General features: G+C 51.2%; 1 protein-coding gene across 3 annotated transcripts in view; it reads right to left on the bottom strand.

Annotated features, from left to right (window-relative positions):
• The window catches only part of RGS9 (regulator of G protein signaling 9), a 53,800-nt gene that overhangs the window by 13,698 nt on the left and 20,535 nt on the right, over positions 1 to 19,567 (bottom strand). Inside the window, exons 8-12 of one of the 3 annotated variants that reach the window (XM_036451172.2) lie at positions 17,732 to 17,813; positions 10,657 to 10,728; positions 4,161 to 4,190; positions 3,441 to 3,502; positions 2,536 to 2,649 (exon numbers count right to left, since the gene is read on the bottom strand). In XM_036451172.2, coding sequence (XP_036307065.1) covers positions 2,536 to 2,649; positions 3,441 to 3,502; positions 4,161 to 4,190; positions 10,657 to 10,728; positions 17,732 to 17,813 — 360 coding nt within the window. The remainder of the gene's footprint in view (positions 1 to 2,535; positions 2,650 to 3,440; positions 3,503 to 4,160; positions 4,191 to 10,656; positions 10,729 to 17,731; positions 17,814 to 19,567) is intronic. The other 2 variants (XM_036451174.2, XM_045586285.1) reach the window with 2 other exon arrangements.

Here is a 19,567-nt window from a genome sequence, read left to right as displayed (position 1 = left end):
GGGGGAGGAGACTCCAGAACAGCACTGCAATGGGTGCCATGGACACAGCCACCCCCTCGGTGGCGGTCACCCACCGCACAGCTGGCCCTTTTCCACGTTCCTCCTGCCTCAGGCCACACGCCCCCGGTGCCATCTCTGCCCCTCTCTCCGGGCTTCCTGGAGGATGCAAGTCCCTTTCCGCTTGGTGTTTTGAAAGGTCTCCTTCCTACCCTTTCAGGACAGAGCTTTTCCTGGCCGGGTGACCTTGCCCTCTGCTCCCTGGAGAGCTAAATGCCACCACCCTGTCCACAAGGAGATGCAAGCGGCCTCTCCTGTCTGATAACTGGGCGACAGGCACAGCCTCCAGAAAACCCTCCTAATGACCAGAGCTCCCAGTGGAGGAGGGAAGACCCTTCTCCCCCAGAAGGTGATTCTAGAGTCTTCTGCTCTGCAACTGACACCCCAAACTCACATGAGTGCCCTCCTTAACCATCAGCTGCCCAGGGCAAGCTCCCTGGGCCAGGGGAAAGGCTCTCCAGCTGTGCCTGCTAACCTGGCTGCACCGGGCCTCCTGTGTCCTCCCCATACAGCTGTGATGGCTTTGGCATTGATGTAAGCTTGGTCTTACACACCTACCAGCCCCTCCTCCCCACTCCTCCTCCTCTACCTTCCTCTCTGACTTGACAGTTACACCATTGCTTTCTCCCTTTGCTGGCTTACACTCTCCCTCTGCATTACTGCCTTTGCCCCTCTTCCAAATGACTGGATTATGCAGGCACAGTTAGCAGCAACAACCATTCAAAATGCACAGCCAGCCTGGCTGGTGTGGCTCAGTGGTTGAGCAACCACCTATGAACCAGGAGGTCACAGTTTGATTCCCGGGCAAGGCACATGTCCAGGTTGTGGGCTTGATCCCCAGTGCGGGGAGGGGTGGGGGGAGTAGGAGGCAGCCAATCACTCACTCTCATCAATGTTTCTCTCTCTCCCCCTCTCCCTTCCTCGCTGAAATCAATTTAAAAAAACATTTTTTAAATAACAAATAAAAAATACATTTTAAAAGTGAAATGCACAGGCAGAGCTCAGGAGTGGGCAGCATAATCGCCAGGGCAGCACTAGGGCCCTGCCCTCCAGGAACTTAGTCTGACTCTAATTAGACACCCAAGACACAAAACCATAAAGATAATTGTCTTCTTTTCAAAAACAATTATGCTGCTCATCACAGAGTTACCCTGTGACCCAGTAGTATACACCCACGAGACCTGAAAACGTATGTTCACACAAAAATCTGAACACGGACGAACACAACAACATTCTTGGTAATAGCGAAGAGGCAGCGACAGCCCAAAAGACCATCAACTGAGGAAGGGAAAACCACAGTGCAGTCTAGCCTTACAATGACTATCATTCAGCCATAGACAGGGCCTGAGCACTAATGCGTGCAGGGTGCTGAGTGAAAAAGCTAATCACAAAAGACCACATAGAATAGGATCCTGTTTATGCGAAGTGTCCAGAACCAGCAAACCCCCAGAGACCGGAAGTTGTATGGTGGTTGCCAACAGCTGGAGGAACATGGGTTGGGGGTGGGGAGAGGTAATAGCCAAAGGGTATGAGAGCGGGGGCTTCTCACTTGGGTGATGAAAGTGGTTTAAAACGGTTTGTGGTGGTGGTTGTACAACTCCATGAAGATCGTAAAAGAAAAGATTGAATCGTACACTTCAAATGGGTGAATGACCTGTCAGAATGGCCAACATCAACAAATCAACAAACGACAAGTGTTGGCGAGGTTGTGGAGAAAAAGGAACCCTCGTGCACTGCTGGTGGGAATGCAGACTGGTGCAACCACTGTGAAGAACAGTGTGGAGTTTCCTCAAAAAACTGAAAATGGAACTCCCATTTGACCCAGTAATCCCACTCCTAGGAATATATCCCAAGAAACTAGAAACACCAATCACAAAAGGATATATGCACCCCTATGTTCATAGCAGCACAATCTACAATAGCCAGAATTTGGAAACAGCCTAGGTGCCCATCAGCAGATGATTGGATAAAAAAACTGTGGTACATCTACACAATGGAATACTATGCTGCCATAAAAAAGAATGGATTCTCATCATTTGCAGCATCCTGGATGGAATTGGAGAACATCATGCTGAGTGAAATAAGCCAATCAATGAAACAGAAACACCACATGACCTCACTCATTTATGGATAATAAAGAACATTATAAACTGATGAACCAAAAGATAGATATAGAGACAGTAAAGCAACAAGCAGACTGTCAATTTACAGTGGGGAGGGGAGGGAGATCTGGGGGAGATAATAGATCAACCAAAGGACTTGTATACATGCATATAAGTACAACCAATGGACATAAAACTCTGGGGAGGGAGGGTATGTATGGGAGGGAGGGGGGCAAAAAAATCAATAAAATATATTAAAAATAAAAAATAAAAAAAATAAAGCAAAAAAAAATGGGTGAATGAATTATATGGCGTGTGAATAAGTCAAAAAGCTGTATTTCAAAAAGCTGTATTTCAAAACATATCGAATACATACAATTTGGCATTTAAATCCCAGAACTGGGTGTCATCTGTTATCCAAGGATTGCTGGGGAGGCAGCCTGACATGATGGCGTCATTGGACGAGAACTGCTCACTGTATTTGACAATCCTGCAAAGCAAATGGAAAAAACTTCTGAGGAGTTCAACACCCAAGATACTAAGTCCATGCTTGTCCTCCCTTATTGATTTAGTTGCCTACTTACTACTGCTTTCTCAGGAAAACACTCTAACAGCACTCAGATTAGCAGGCATTTGACGAAAACCTGTCCCCATTCTACTTGTGAAATGAAGTGCTGTCTCCCAACCCAGTCCCTTTTTAATTTCTCTGTAACTGATTTAATTTAAAAAAAAAAAAAATGCAGGCTCTTGACATTGTATCTTGGTCCTAAACCCTTTGTGTGTCTCAGATAACGTCCTCCAGGGGACTGGGTCAAGGGAGCCTGAACATTCAACAAACCAAACCTAAATGTCCAATGTGTCCTCATCGGATTTCAGATCAGAGATTAATAATGGACACTTAATAATACCCTGACTCTGACCACAACCCACCTTTCCCCAGTTAGTTTGGAAGGTGATGCTAGGAACACATCAATGCCAGGCTACCATGGACCCCTGGAGGGTCCAGCCCATGAACTCGCCTCATCTTCCCACCACAAAAGAGATGACAGTCCTGTGCAGAACCTCACCCACCCCGGATTTTGCTGAACCCAAGATGAGACCTGGAGACTTGCACCTAGTGGACCACCAGTAACTCAATCCCCAAAAGACCCCTCTTGTCCCACAAAGTACATTAGGATCTTAAGTCAGTCTAGGACCTCTCAAGTTTGCCTTAAAGCAGAAGTTCTCTTCTTGCCTATCCACTGTTCACACCTCAGCAAGACCAGCAAGTTAGGAACATACCCTCCAAGGGACACCGAAGACTTCACCGTGGACCTCATCAAGGCCTGTTGGTAATACATGATCTGGAAGAGACATGGTTATTAGAAGATGTCCAACTGCCCCACCCTTGGGTGTCACAGATGGCCTCCAGAACTAGACACCTTATACCCATCATGGCATCCCACTCCATCCCCTCAAGCCAGACACCTCGGTACCAACAGGGCTCAGGCCCACAGTAGATGGGTGATCCCAAACTTCAAATGAGGGGCCTTCTTCACCCATCATGTGTTGCTCTTGGAAAAGGCCTCAGCTGGGGCGACCGGGGAGAAGAGAATTCTAAGAAGCATTAAACCAAGCTATGAGGACAGATGGTTAACCAAGCAGATCTAACCTCAATGGCCAACGATTACGTGTCAAAATGGGCCCTGTGCCACCCTGGGCAGACTCTGAACAGCCCTGTAATTGTAGGGCCAGGGCCAGGGCCAGGGTGGGAACGCAGACCCCTCAGCATTTGATAGGTGTCTCCTGAGAGTGTCTCAGAACCTGAGACCAGCATCAGCCTCATTCAGATCTCACAGAGGATGCTTTGCCATGCTGTGATGTCCATTCATTCGTAAACAGTCCTCTGAACGTTACACATGGCTTTTCTTTCATTGCCGAGGGCAGAGCCTCAAGCCCAAGTACATGTAACGTGTTGGAGTATTTAAAACCAAACGTCCCTGGGACTGGGAGGCAAATTACCTCTTTTTTGACAGCAGTGATTGTTTGTTTCTGTAAAACAAAGAAGCCAGAGCCGTTAAACAGATGCCATGAAATCATCACAGTCCAAAGGCCCATTTGGAAAATAAAAACACGCTCCCCATGAGAAAGCTGTCCATCTGCTCTTACTGAAAAGATAGAATTTCCCCCTCACCACCACCTCCACCCTCTGCTGGGCAACTACTGGAGAATTCGATCAACTGAGAGACTTGGTGAAGACAGGGATAGGATTTACCACTGTGACTTGACCCTGCTCTCCTAAAAGCCAAGATGCAGGAAAGACTAAGTTTGGGATTGGTCCCCACCTACTGCCATGCCTTCCGAACCACCTGAAATGGATTAGGAGGTAAAGATGGGGAACCAGCGTGAGTGTTTGTTTCTCCTCTCACAGGAGAGAGAGAGCTGAATCATTGGTGAGACTCATTCCTAATTCATTCGTAACAGCTTCACCAATACCACAAGTGGGAGGCAGGGATCACACAGGAGCCCAGCCAGTGAGGCTCAGTGATTGAGAGTTAACCTGTGAACTAGAAGAACAGGGTTCAATTTCTGGTCAGGGCACATACCTGGGTTGCAGGCTCGATCCCCAGTGTGGAACATACAGGAGGCAGCCGATCAGTGATTCTCTCTCTTCATGGATGTTTCTATCTCTCTCTCCCTCACCCTTCCTCTCTGAAATCAATACACACACACACACACACACACACACACACACACACACTTGGTAAAAAGGCCAAGGAGGATACTATTTTCCTCAGCCAGTTAATATTAACTTATGGGCCAGGAGGTTCCGACCTAGAATGTCATATTCATGTCTCTCTAATCCTTGCCGGTTTTTATTTTGCTTCATCAGATTGCTTTTATGTACTTGCTTTTCACAGGAAATCCTTTTCCCGGGTAGGGAGTGGGGAGAGGTATCCTAGGAAGGTAAAACTCAGGTAGGTCTTTTGTTGGGGACCCCCACACACCCTGACTTCCTCTTCATAGCCTTCATCACAATTAATGATATATTTCTTTGTGCGGCTCTCTAATATACATATCACCCACTAGGCACCATTAGGAGCAGGGCGGCCCTGTCTGTCTGCCCTAGCATAATATCTGGTGTGGAGTAGATGCTCAATAAATATTAAATACATGATGACTGCCATGTACTGAGGCCTGAAAAAAAAAAATGGAGATGTATTCTAAGCTTAATAGAACATGTCTCCACTTAAAAAGTTGATCCAAATATTTTGGCAACCACACTGGTTATGCGTTCCCATTCTGTCTCCACATGGGGCGCTGTTTCAGAAGGCACACACTTCTGGTAGGAAAGGACCCTGGGGCCATAGCAGATTTGCGTGCAAACCTAACGTAACCAGATGCTTCTGTTGTGATCTGCTGAAATGGAGTAAAAATAGTACGGACTGGCCTCTGCCCTCTGCTCACAGGGGACACTGGACTGGTGCATAACAGCCACCACTTAGCAATTAGTGCAAAGCCATGTGCACCTCGTGGAGCCCTGACAAAACTAAAACCTGTGGAAGGAGAGAGGTATTAGTGTCCCCACATTCCGCTCTGAGACTGGACGAGGTTATGGGCAGCTTTTTCAGCAGCGCCTGGTCAGTAAGTGGCCGGGCCAAGATTCGAACCCAGCTCTGCCTTTTGCAGAGCTGAGGAGGGATCCATGAGAAACAGAAAATAGCCTGCCCTTGCCCTGATGCTGAGGACGATGCCAAATAGAATGACTCTGTCCAGCTATTTCAAGTAAAATGTAAAAAGAGAGCTGAGCCCCAGTGCCGAGAGGGAACACAGACACAGGAAACACCCTTTAGTTCACGTCGTGGAGGTAAAACCAACTCCCGGAGCTGAGATAGGTAAGATCTGGGGACCCGGTGCACAGTGCGGTGACTGTACTTAGCGGTGCTGAAGTGCAGGCCTGGAGGTTGTTGAGCAAGTAGCTCTTAAATGTTAACACACACACACACACATACACACACGCAATCCTAATTATGCGAGGGGACAGAGGTAGGTGTTCACTAACCTTACTGTGGTCATGTGTTGCCACATGTCTCTAATCATCACTTAAGCTTAGCTATGTTACATGTCAGTATCTCCATGGAGCTGGGAGCAGGGGAGATGCTAATAATGGTAAAGGTCAACATCGTACGAGACCTGCTCTCGGCAGCCAGCAACCTACACACCCTCCTTCCAAGTGCCTGGGACCCAAGGTCCAACTTCCTGTCGGCCACTATCCTGCGGCCACGGGGCTCCCACGTGGACGGTCACAGACAAGTCTGCCCTGATGTTCTCCAGCCAGTTAATAACTTATGGGCCAGGAGGTTCCGACCTAGAATGTCATGTACATGTCTCTCTATTCTATCCTTGTGGGCATTTCTACCCTACCTAGCATGGTCGGACTTTGGCCTCACATGCTTGTTTCTGGGGCCATTCTCTCAGTCTTCCGGGTTCCAAATGTTTCATAGGCTAATGCCCTGCATTGGCTTTTATTACCCTCTTTAGGGCCCTGCCTGGGTGGTGAGGTTCGCTGTTGGGTTTCAGATTCCCGGGATGACCAGCGACTGCAGCGAGCTCTCTGATCATAAGGCACAGCTGCATCTGGGGTTTCCCCACCTCCACTGGGAATGGACTGGAGCATTTATTTCTAGCTTTGAAGACAGCTGCCCATAGGATGGCTTCCTCTAGACCAGTGGTCGGCAAACTCATTAGTCAACAGAGCCAAATACCAACAGTACAACGATTGAGATTTCTTTTGAGAGCCGAAAACCGACTTCTGTGCATGGGCCACGAAGTTTCAATCGCATAGTATGTGCGCGCCCGCACATGGTAGTTTGTGGGAGAGCCACACTCAAGGGGCCAAAGAACCGCATGTGGCTCAAGAGCCGCAGTTTGCTGACCACTGCTCAAATGGACACAGGGCATCTCTGACCTTGTAGGGGTGTGTGGGGGTGAGCATTCTGGACGATTCTAAAAGACAAAGAGAAAATCTGATAGGAAGGTGGGTGGAAGAAAGACAGTGGATGTGGGGATCAAGCCAAGGTCAAAATCCTGGTTCTGTGGTTTGTTGGCTATATGACTTTGGATGAGATTTTTAGCATTTCAAAGCCTCTGCTTTCTCACTGGTGAAAGGAGATGGAAAAGGAGAGATTAAGAGATACAACAGACAGGTGACTGTGGCTAGTGGCGTAGGGGTCACATACTGCTGAGAACACGCATGGCATGGCTTTGGCCCTACTTACAAGATAAAACCCAGGATGCCCGTGCGATCTTTGGTACACACTACAAAAGGTATTTGTTATGTACCTGGAATTCAAATGTAACTGGCCACCCTACATTTTTATTTGCCAAACTTCATAAACCTATCAAAATTATTACTTAGCCCAAGGCCATAAGAAACATTAATCTATATATGCAAAGTGTCCCCTTGGGTATTTGACCAGTAGACAGGGAGTCAAATTGCTCTCTATGGCATGCGCTGACCACCAGAGGGCAGCGTAGAACAAAGGATGGCCCCAGCCGGCAGCCAGAAGGCCCTTAATCGCCCCTGATCCCTGTCCAGACCTAAGGACCCTACCTGTGCATGAATTTCATGCACAGGGCTTCTAGTTTTAAATAAAGTGAAGTTATTTAAAAAGTACATACACACGGGCCGGGACCAGTTTGGCTCAGTGGATAGAGCGTTGGCCTGCGGACTGAAAGGTCCCGAGTTCAATTCCGGTCAAGGGCATGTACCTTGGTTGCGGGCACATCCCCCATGGGGGGTGTGCAAGAGGCAGCTGATTGATGATTCTCTCTCACCGATGTTTCTAACTCTCTATCCCTCTCTCTTCCTCTCTGTGAAAAATCAATAAAATATTTATTTTTTAAAAAATAAAAATAAAAAATAAAAAAAATACATACACATTCTTGTAAGCAATTCAAAGTAAGCCACCTCCTGGTAAAATAATAACATTTTTTGACCCTGGAATTCACACACAGATCCCCTGCCTTCCCAGAGTTGGCCCTCCTGGACTGGGGTCATTTCTCTCTGTTCCTCATCCGGGTAACACACTTTGCACAGTGAGATGCTCAGTTTAAGAAATCTGCAAATGCCCTGCATTCTTGGGATTCTAGCTTATTATTTTTCCCTTGCAGATTTGCCCAAATAGGGGCAGAGCTGGAGCTTATTTACACAGCTCTGCGGCCCACTCCTTGACCTTGAGCGCCGGATGCGGGCTGCAGGCAATAATCCCAGGGCAGCAGGGGTCAGGGCCCTGGCCTGTGGGGGCCTCGGGCCACTGTGCCCAGAAGTGCAGGAGCCCAGAACAGGGACAAGCCAGGACCCTGGGATCAGACAGCCAGGCGGGGAGCTGCAAAAACAAGAGGTGAGGGGGGCGGGGAGGGAGCAAAGGCAAACACAGAGCAAAACGGGACGGGGAGAGGCCTGAGGAATTGGGGTGGGCAAGCTTTGAGAGCAAGTGGGGAACCAGGAAATTCAGAACGGACGCAGTGAATGCAAAGCAGCAGAGAGGAGCCGGGAGGCAGGCAGCTAGCTATGCTAGGAGACACTCCACACTCCCACCACCCCCTCCTCTCAGGGCAGGTAAACCCGAAAAACAGGGAACGCAGAGTCAAACTGGGGAAATGTTGCAGACAGATAAAACCCAACAGCAGCCTCTATTTCCCTAACAGCTGATCAGGCACCCGCTGGGGCGGGCTGAGGGGACAGGCAGGAGGGCCCCGCTTGCGTGAGAATTCTTAATTCTTCTTAATTCTTCACAACAGCCAGAGTGCAGACAGGAGAAAGGGTGCTGATGGAGAGAGAGAGAGAGAGAGAGAGAGAGAGAGAGAGAGAGAGAGAGAGGGAAAAGACAATGGTAAACAAGTGAAAGCAGCCCCATGGCAAACATCAGCAGACAGACAAGCCCAAACCACACACTCCGACCTCTGACCCAGGGGAGGAAATTGCCAGCAACTGGCAATAAATTGGCTTTGAAAGCGGAAGGCACCCTCTCCTGGGAGCCTGACCAGGGAAGGTGCTGTGCTTTCCGCCTCTGCCCTCCCCACCTCCACCACAGCGGTTTCCAGAGCTGCCAGCTCTACCCATAAAGAATGAAAACGCGAAAAGCACATCTTCCAGCCAGGTTCAGTATCTGCCTTGATGATTCTGTTTCCGTGGCAACCAAGCGACAAGGCCTCAGCAATTATCTATCATCTGACGAGGGGAACGTGGAAAAGGCTGCTGAAGGCTGACAGTGTATCAAAGGAAGGGTCACTCTGAGTAGGGACAAGGGGCTTAGCAATGCCACCCAACCCCGTGGTGCCCTCTGGGGACACGGAATCTCTCTCCAGATGGACTCCATCTCTGGGCATCTGTCTAACACACTGGTTGGAGGTCCCCAGGGCCATTTTGAGTTCTGGGTCCCAGAGGGCAAAAGTATACATGTCACAGCTGCCTCTTGGCCTGCTTGTTCCTGCTTTTGCTTTCCCTGCTGACTCCCTTCTCCCTCCTGGCTCCCACTCAGGCCTTAAGGCAATACCTATGCTTAGAGATGACACACTAGGCTAAAGAGGTCACTGACCCCTTGCTGCCCAAAGACAACATTAGACAAAAACCAATGAAACCAGTTGCAGTGGGGTTTAGGCTGGTTTACTGGGATCAGTGGTTTTCACCCACGATAATTTTGTCCCCCAGGGTGCATGGGACGTCTGGAAACATCTGTGACTGTCAGGACTGGGAGGTGGGCAGGGAAAGGCACCATGTTAATGGCATCCTGTGGGTAGAGGCCAGGATATGCTAAACATCCCACACTGCCCAGGACAGCTCCAAACAGTAGCGCCAGGTTTGAGAAACCCTGCCCAGAATGCTCGCTGTTTCAACAGCTTATGAATTGCTTTTCTTTACGTAAGAAACCATCATGGGACATTGGCCATCCATCATCAATAGTAGCTGTATTGGGGGAAAGAGTCCCTTTAAAACAAAAGCTTAGGAGAACCTCTGCAAAGATCCCACCCTACTCAGATGAAAAGAAAAGAAAAAAAGTGGCATCCCAGATCCTGTGGAGGATGAAGGTTTAAACCCAAAGTTGACTCCAAGGTTGTTAGCCTGGGGCCTATAAAGGTTCAGGGAGCCTGGGAACTGGCTGAAATTGTATGCAAAATGTCTGCTAGGAGTCTTTAGGCAGAGTGCTTCATAACTTTCATCAGATTTTCAAAGGAAGAAGTGATTCTGAAAAATCTGAAAGCCAACCGTTTGGATCCTATTGGCTCCGACCTGCACTCTAGATCTCCTGTCTTTCTCTATGCAGGGCCCTGGCCATGGCCTCCCCGCCCCCAACACTGATGCCCCGGAGCCCATAGTCCTCCTCTCTTTGGCTCTCTCCAAGGGGCGATATCATTGCCCCAACAGACACAACTGGACAATAGTCAGATGGGCATCTTCCCAGACTAAGACCCTGACCTAGGCCCTGTCCGCCCAACATAGGCAGCAGAAACCTACCTGGTTTACCTGCACTTCATTCGGATTGGTCACTCGGTCCAGGCCATAGTCCAGCACGTTATTCATTCCTGGCTGAAGGGAATAAAATAACATAAGGACCACTGCTGGGAGAGTCTCCAGTTTCCAATTAACTTTGTGAGAGTGCGCTGAGAAGGGCTGATGTTCCTGGTTTACCCAGAGAAGGGGAGCTACGAGGGTGTAAGACCCTCTGGTGAGCTTCCTGAGCATTCCACCACCACAGCATCCCCAGACCCTAACACAGTGGGATGGGGAGATACATGCATGCACTGATGGACGGGTGGGTGAGTGAGTAAGTGGGTGATGGGTAGATGAATAGGTGGGTGGGTAGATGGATGGATGGATGAGTGGATGGGTAGATAGGTGGGTAGGTGTATGGATGAATGGAGGGAGGGATGGGTCAGTAGGTGGGTAAAGGGTAGATAGATGTGTGGATGGATGCTCTGGTGAGTATGTGGGCAAATGGGTGGTTACATGGATAGATGAATAAATGAGGAAGTAGATGGGTGATGGATGGATGGGTAGGTGGATGGATGATCTGATGTACAAATAAAACTCAACTTCAATAAGAGTTCACTGGGATTAACACCTGGGACTCCCAACTTCTCCCCGGGTGCTCCTTCCTACCCCACAGGGCAGTGCTTCAGAGAGTCTGGGCTTCAACCAGGGACCTCTGGGACCTAATCCCAGTCCTGCCACTTCCTAGCTCCGAGGAAGAAGGTCTTAGAAAGTATTCCTCTCTGCACACACTTCCTTTCTGAAAAATGGAGATGCTGCTCCCGCCTGTCGGGTTCTTGTGAGGATTTAACAAGATGGAGTGTGAAGCTCGCTCGGCAGAAGGCCGCTATTCCTGAGCAAGGGCTTGTGTTCATTCCAAGACTGCGTGCGTAAACAGAGGCCTGGCCCACCGCTGGGTCTCAAGCTTGGGCAGTGCCCTTCTCCATCAGGCCACCCGCTCTTCAGCCAGTCTGGCCTGGTCTCTCCCGATTCTCGGAGGCCAGCAGTTCGGGTCTTGCACTTCCCTCTGTGCTGGCTGGGCGCCAGGCAGCCATCAAGTTCTCGTGTGATTAACGAGGCTGATTTCACTGCAGCAGAGACAGGAAGCTTCTGGGCTCTCTCCCCATCAGATTCCGCCTCATCAGCAGCATCAGTCACATTTTTCAGCTCAGAAGAATGACTGCCCAATAAACTTTAGGATGCCCGGTTCAGTTTGAATTTCAGATAAATAACAAATAGTTTGATTGTATGGTTTTGCCTAAAAAAAAATAGACTCCATATGTGTTTAGTAGAAGCACACAATGAGTATCAAAATATTGGGACATACATCATTTGCTGTTTATCTGAAATTCAAGTTTAATTGGGCATAATGGATTGTATTTGCTAAATCTGGCAACTTAGCTCAGCAGGCTACCATGCGGGCCAATGTTGGGCTTACTGCCAAGGCAGTAAGAAGAGAAAGAAAGAAGTAGGAGGTGAGTGGGAGGAGGACAATGAAAGGGGATGGCCGTCCTCACCCGAGTTGTTGTTACATGTGGACCTCAATCAGCATACTTAGCAGCTACTTTCAGTGGCTGGCTCTGTGCTCAGCCCTGGGGAGCCCGTGGTGCTTGGGACAGGGACCCCCTGCCTCCAACATCCCAGCAGGAGGAGGCAGCCACTCAGCAACTAACCACACAAATGATGAGCTACAGTTATAACAAGTGTTGTGAAGGGACAGAACCGAAGTCCAAACCAGCCTTCAGTGGGCTCTAACTCAGTGGTCAGCAAACTGCGGCTCAAGAGCCACCTGCGGCTCTTTGGCCCCTTGAGTGTGGCTCTTCCACAAAATACCGTGGCCTGGGCGAGTCTATGTTGAAGAAGTGGCATTAGAAGAAGTTTAAGTTTAAAAAATTTGGCTCTCAAAAGAAATTTCTTTTTTTAAACTTTTTTTTATTATTAAATTATTATCTGTGTACATATCTTACCATTGCCCCCCACCCCCCAAAAGAAATTTCAATCGTTGTCCTGTTGATATTTGGCTCTGTTGACTAATGTGTTTGCTGACCACTGCTCTAACCCAGCATATGGGGTGCCGGGGGCATCAGAATCAGGGCCTTTACCTACAGTCGGTTCCAGAAATTGCCCCCTCCATCTGGTATAAGAAACCCCAAGTTTAACTGAAGACTTCACACACAGAGACACACACACACACACACACACACACACACATATTCTCATACCACTTTCATATCTCACACAAATACATCAGCTATCACATGCAGTCGCATTTATACCCTCACACACACTCTCTCACACTCAGACCCACTCTGAGTGCACGCATGCTCACACTTCCACGGTGCCAGTGCAGTCATCCTGAGTCTCGAATTAGTTCTCCAAGTCTTTCCCTTGAACTTGACTCATGCTGTTATGTAACTGTGGCCGCCCGAGCACTCAGTGGTGCACCTGCGTAACCATCATCGGCACAGGGCTGCACAGAGCAGACAGCCTTGGACTCAGAGCTGGACCACCCATGGGGCGCTGTTATTCTGCCAGCCTGTCCAGGGCCAGCCCTCCCGGCTCTCTTCAGCTCTACAGAAGGGCTGCCCCGCTGCCTGGGCACCTGCCTCCTCTCGGCCTTTGCATAAGTCTCAGCTGTGCCTATAGAGCTGTGTCCCATCCCAGCACCCTGCCTTCGGAACTCCCCAGGGGGCTGCCTTTCTGCTTCTGCCAGTTGGGGAAAACCTCCAGGCTCCATTCATTCATTCATTCATTCATCAGGTAGCGTAAAGTCTTTGTTCCCATGATAGTCACCAGAGCCAGCTGAAGTGGTGTCTGGTACGCAAGGAGATGCTTGAACGGAGATAACTCAGAGCTGCCTGACAGTGCCCAGGAAACAAGGGCAACGGCATCCCTGTGGTGACTGCCAGCTGACACTCCACCAAGCCCCCCCGTCCCTTCTCTTGCTCGCCTCACCTTCTCTCATCATCACTCTCTTCCCTAACGTATCAGTCAAGAACCTTTGGTGCATGGGACAGAAAACAACATCTATATATATATAAAAGCCCAGTGACTGTTATGGCAAAAGGACCAGAACAACCAGTTGCTATGACATGCACTGACAACCAGGAGACAGACACTTGACACAGGAGCTGCCCCCTGGTGGTGAGTGTGTTCCCACAGCGGGAGCACCACTCAGCCAGGAGCTGAGCTCACAGCTGGTAAGCCAAGTGGTAAGGAGCGAGTAGGCAGATGGTTAGGAGCAAGCAGACAAGCAGTTCGGAGCGAGGGGTCCCAGATGGCAAGAGGGCGCAGGCCAGGCTGAGGGACCCCACCTCCATGAGCGAATTTCGTGCATCGAGCCTCTATCTATATATAAAAGCCTAAGCAACCGTGCAACCATGTGACTGGTTGCTATGATGCACACTGACTACCAGGGGGAGGATGTCAATGCACAGGCATGGAAACAGAGGGAAGTGGGGAGGTGGAAGGGGAGAGGGTGAGAAGAGATTAACCAAAGGTCTTATATGCATACTAGAGGCCTGGTGCACAGATTCCTGCATCAGGGCAGTCCCTCGACTTGACCTGTAGGGATTGGGCTGAAACCAGCAGTCCCACATCCCCCGAGGGTCCAGAGGGTGCAGGCCAGGCTGAGGGACCCCATCAGTGCATGAATCTGTGCACGGAGTCTCTAGTAATAAATAAAATTCCAAATAGTTTCATTAAACAAAATAAACCCAGGCAAAGAGGCTGAAGCAGGGAGATGAGTTTGGGTGCACGGGCTGGAGAAGCCTGCTCGAAGCAGATCTTGGCTTCAATATCACTTCCACGAACAGGTGTTCCCGAATCCCCGATCTGACGCAGGACCCCCCTCCCGCAGCCAGCTGCCCTGGCATTCTGTACAGTACAGGTTCACCCCTGCAGCTCCTGAACCTCCCTGAGCCTTGATCTCCCCATCTGGACAATGGGGATGGGGCTATCCCTACCTCACATCATCATCCCCGGGTCAATGGGACCATCTGTGCCAAAAGCTTAACAGGCACCCAGTAGGCACTCGACGACGACTTCTAGCTCGAGTTATTTTATGCCAGAACCTTCACTGCTCTGCTGGCACAGAGTCAGAGCCTCCTGAAGGTTTCACGGGTTAGTGGACAGACCAGTGAACACGGGAATGAACTGATTCGGTAACTGCAGGCCGTGCCCCGCCCACAGCAAAATGGGTCCCCGTCAGTTCACATGCAGGCTGTTCCACAGGCCACCGAGCCAAGTGCTTTGTCTGCCTGGCTGGCTTCATTCCCAGGGGACTGAGAGTCTGTTTGGGTCTCCGGGAGACGGTCTGACAGTGCTGAGCTCCCGGGCTTCCTAGCTTTGCTCAGCTTGAAGGCCGAGACAGACGTCAAACTGGACACTCTCCAAGCAGAGCACGGCCCTAACCCCAGTGCTCTTGGGCCCCAAGAGGCTGTGAGTGTCTTCAGAAAGTGCAGGGAGCAGGACCCCCAGGCCCTCTGGCCTCATCTGGGACCATCCGGTTTCGACTTCAGGGAGCAGTAAGAGAGAGACTGGGTGTGAAGCGTTTTGTGTCCAAGGGATTTTTTACAACTGCTCCACGTGCGTCAAAGCCTCGTTCTGAACTTGGCTCCCCGGTGCTATCGCAGAGGGACCAGGCTCCTGTGAGCCCTGGCGACCTGGTTGGTGGAGCAGCAGTGACCGATGCCACGCTCTCATCACCACGGAGGTTGCCAAAGGGTCTTGCATGCACTAAGACATCACGTGGCGTGGTCCTGGGAGACCAGAGTAGAGGGCCTAAGAGAGAAAGGCCGTGCAGTCTGTGGGTTCCGATACTCCGATACCCACTAGCTGTGTGCCTCTGGCCGCTCAGTAACATCCCTGAGCCTCAGCTTCCTTATCGGCAGCATGGGGCTACTAATACTGCCTCCCACACCGGACTGCGAAAATGAAATACTCGAAAGGCAGTGATTGTAGATGGATGTGGAGGGCTGTGTCCAGCACAATGAAAGTCCTTGATTCAGGTCGATGATGATGATGATGACAGCGATCATGTCAACTGTGGTGATGGTGGGGATGGAGGTGGAGACGGTGGGGCAATGTGGGAGGTGGTGGAGGTGTGAGCTGATGGTGAAAGCAGTCATCACAGAGACACGTTGTCAGGTTTAGGTACCTCTGAGTCATCCAGTGAGGAGCCACTCAGCCATTTGCCTGGTGCGGAGGCTGAGTGCTTACCCCGAGAGAACTGGGGAGAACTTGGATAATCTGATTTCCATTTTGTTCCCCATAGGCCTCTGGGGTTCAGGGACAGAGCAGAGGAGCAGGACCCGGGGAAGGTCATGTTCGGGGCCAGTCTGTGTCACTTTGCAAGGGATGCAGTAGCATGGGCATCCCCCCTCCACAGAGTCCCACGTGTACAATGGAAGCCATCCCCACCCTGCAGGGACCAGGATCCTCTCGGTTCCGGCTGCCACCGGGCACCAGGGCATCTTGCCAAAGGAGTGGCCTATCTGCCATTGGCCCTTATCCTCCCCAAGGCTCCCCTTGGCTCCCCCTTTAGGAACGGACGTTTGAAGGCAGGCTGTACAACGCTTGGTTCCCTTCTCAGACAGAGAACTCACTCCTGCACTCCCGTGCCCTGGGCCCGGTCATCCATCGTCACCCAGCCCCCGGTTGGGCAGTGGTCAACTGGTTTACCCAGAGGAGGGCGCTGAAGCCAAGCAACACCAAGCAAGCTTCTTGGAGATCAACCCCAGGACCTTCCTTAACCTTGGCAGCAAGTCATCCGAACCAATGCCCCCAAGATGGGACCACTGTGGGGTATCTGAGTGTAGAAAGAAAACAAGCCAAACAGCCAAAATCTGACAGGCCTAGCGCTCAATCACCCGGGAGCTTTGGCACCTCGACTGACCCAGTTTGCTGCCCGGCTCTGAGAATTTGGCTGCCTGGTGAGCAAGAGAACTCAAGGATGAAGACGAAGAACGTTTGTTTGAACTCTTCACTTTTCCCCCATCTGCTTTCCCCATCTCCCACCCACCACGGTCCATGGCAGCACATGGGCCTGACAGGCGTGAACGGAGCAGCAGAGCTAACCCCGGGGGTAACAGTGGCGGAAGAGGCCACCGTTTCCCAGGGGTGAGCCGTGACAAGTCACATCACTATGTACAGCTTGTCTCTCTGGGCTCTTTAAAGCCCCACCGCCAGAGATGTGGCTCCGCACTCACTCTTCCTCTCGCCTCCTCCCATCCCAGCCTGAGGGTGGGGGCGGGGGGTGCAGACCAGGAGGGGGAAGGAGGGGAGCCATGGCGTTGGCTCTGTCTGCAGAGTGCCAGCTCTCCACCACAGCACTTTGTTTTCATGCTTTGGAGCCTATGTCCTAGTTCCTTCTTCTTAAGACTTCTTTTCAAGGTATTCTGGCCCCAAAAAAAGGCCTTGTCCCCTTAAAAGACAAACTCATTCTAGTTTAACGAGGTTTAATGGCTTAAGGAATTTCACGTGGTTTAACCACCACCAGAGCGGCCATGAGCAGCGCCCATCCAGGCGTGTGTTTCCTCCTCCAGCCACAAGGCACTGCACGCTAACTCGACACTGGGCAGCCCCTGCCGTGCCTTAGTGTTCCAGCTCCAAAGGGTCCTGAGCTGGCATCAGGGTGGTGAGTGCAGGGTTGGGGGTGGGAGGCATCAAGGTGGAGAGTGCAGGGTGGGGTGGGAGACATCGGGGACGGAGAGGGCAGGGTGGGGTGGGAGACATGGGGGGGGGGGGGCGGAGAGTGCAGGGTGGGTCTACGGACATACCACCCTGAACGCGCCCGATCTCGTCTGATCTCGGAAGCTAAGCAGAGTCTGGCCTGGTTGGTACTTGGATGGGAGAGTACAGGGTGGGGTGCGAGGCATCAGGGGCGGTGAGTGCAGGGTGGGGGTGGGAGGCATTGGGGCGGAGAGTGCAGGGTGGGGTGGGAGGCATAGGGGTGGAGAGGGCAGGGTAGGGTGGGAGGCATGGGGGGGGGGGGCGCGGAGAGGGCAGGGGAGGGTGGCAGGGCGGGGAGAGACGGTGAAACCAAGGGAGGAATACTCACAGGGCTTCGGTGGACCAGCCAGTACGCCTTCTCCTGGCAGTCCAGGGCATACCTGTCTGCTTTATTCCTCTCCTTCCCAGTCCTGAAAAGCCAAAAGCCATGTTTTCCTTCTGTGTATTTCTCAGGTTATCAGTAGTTAAAGTTTTCTTTTGATTACAGCTTGCTCACGATATGTTTTGTATTCATTTCAAGTGTACAGCATGGTGGCTGGACAACCATAGACTTTACAAAGTGTTCCCCCCTGTTATCTCCAGTGCCCACCTGGCCCCAGTACAATATTATTAACTAGCCGAAACCGGTTTGGCTCAGTGGATAGAGCGTAGGCCTGCGGACTGAAAGGTCCCAGGTTCGGTTCTGGTCAGGGGCATGTATCTTGGTTGCGGGCACATCTCCGATAAGGGGTGTACAGGAGGCAGCTGATCAATGTTTCTCTCTCATCGATGTTTCTAACTCTTTATCCCTCTCCCTTTCTCTCTGTAAAAAATCAATAAAATATATTTTAAATATATGTTTTATTGACTATATTCTCTGTCTGTACTTGATATCCCCGTGACTATTCTGTTACCATCAATCTGTCCTTCTGAATCCCTTCTCCCTTTTCACCCATCCCCCTTCCCCTCTCCCCTCTGGCAATCATCAGTCTGTTCTCTGTATCTATGAGTCTGTTTCTCTCTTTTTTGTTCTTCAGATGCTAACTCAGCGTCTAGTTAGCATCCTGCCCTCAGTGCCCTTCCATGCTGTCGCAAAGGGTAAGAGTTCTTTCTTTTGGACGCTGTGCTGAAGGCCAGGGAGACTCTGTATCTTTTGCTCTGTGACGGGCCCCATGCCTGAGGAGCCACAGCACTCGCCCAGTCTGCCTGGCTAATCCGCGTGTGCCGTAATGGCAATGGCAACAACCAATGCTCACCAACACCGGGTGCCCGGTGCCCTGCTCAGTGTTTTCACTTGTCTAACCACTTAATCCCCCCAGTGACCTTTTCGTGGGAGCTTTTTGTGGGAGGTTGAATGTCCCATCGGGGGTCCCACCATCAGCAAGTTTGGGGGAGGGGAAGGGCATGAACTGGGATTCTGGTCCCAGAGTCCAGCTCTGCCTGAGATCATGGTGCTGGGGTGCAGTCACCCCCAGGGGCAAACTTAGAGTCCAATCCACTCCACCGCCTTCACCTCTGGGACCACGTGGGTGGCACTCTGGGCCGCCATCGGACCGCCTGCCTTCTTCATTTCCCTGCTTTGCTAAACGACAGGCGTGACATCTGGACTCGCAGGCAGCCAGAGGCCCTGACGGGGAGATCGCTGGCCTCGGGGCGTGTCCCCGCCTCCCTGCCTGTCAGTTCTGCTCTGTCACTTCAAAGACTGTGTGCCAAGCCAGGGTTTGTCTGAGCCCAACTCCTTATTCCGACGGGCTTGTCCTTTCCCTCTTGTCTCCCGGTCTCCCCCTCCCCCACGATGGAGAGGAAACGATACCGCGCTTTGCTCCTACAGGAGCCGGGCCACGTCCATTACCGAGCCCGGGGCCCCACTCAGCACCATTTCCACGGCAACCTGCGCTCACGCTCGCTGACGCTTGTTTTCCCAGGCAACCTGGGATGACGCACACGCCTCGGGCCAGACAGAGCCGGCAGATCTATTCGCCAGCTAATGTCCTGTGAATAACACAACCACATCCAGACACCCAGATGGTGGGGAGGGCAGCGCCAGTGGGGTGCTGCGCCAGCCTCCTGAGGAAATTCAATACAAACACCGTCGCTCCTACCCTCCCTTGCCAACCTAACTCGATTTTTCTACCAGGTTCACTCCCCGCCCCCCCCGCCCCTGTCCTCCGGAGCCTGGGGCACT

Source organism: Pipistrellus kuhlii, unplaced genomic scaffold (genome assembly GCF_014108245.1).
Source record: "Pipistrellus kuhlii isolate mPipKuh1 unplaced genomic scaffold, mPipKuh1.p scaffold_m20_p_22, whole genome shotgun sequence".
In the NCBI taxonomy this organism is placed as follows: Eukaryota; Metazoa; Chordata; class Mammalia; order Chiroptera; family Vespertilionidae; genus Pipistrellus; species Pipistrellus kuhlii.
Note: the sequence above shows the minus strand (reverse complement) of the source record. Positions and strands in the feature narration are given on the sequence as shown.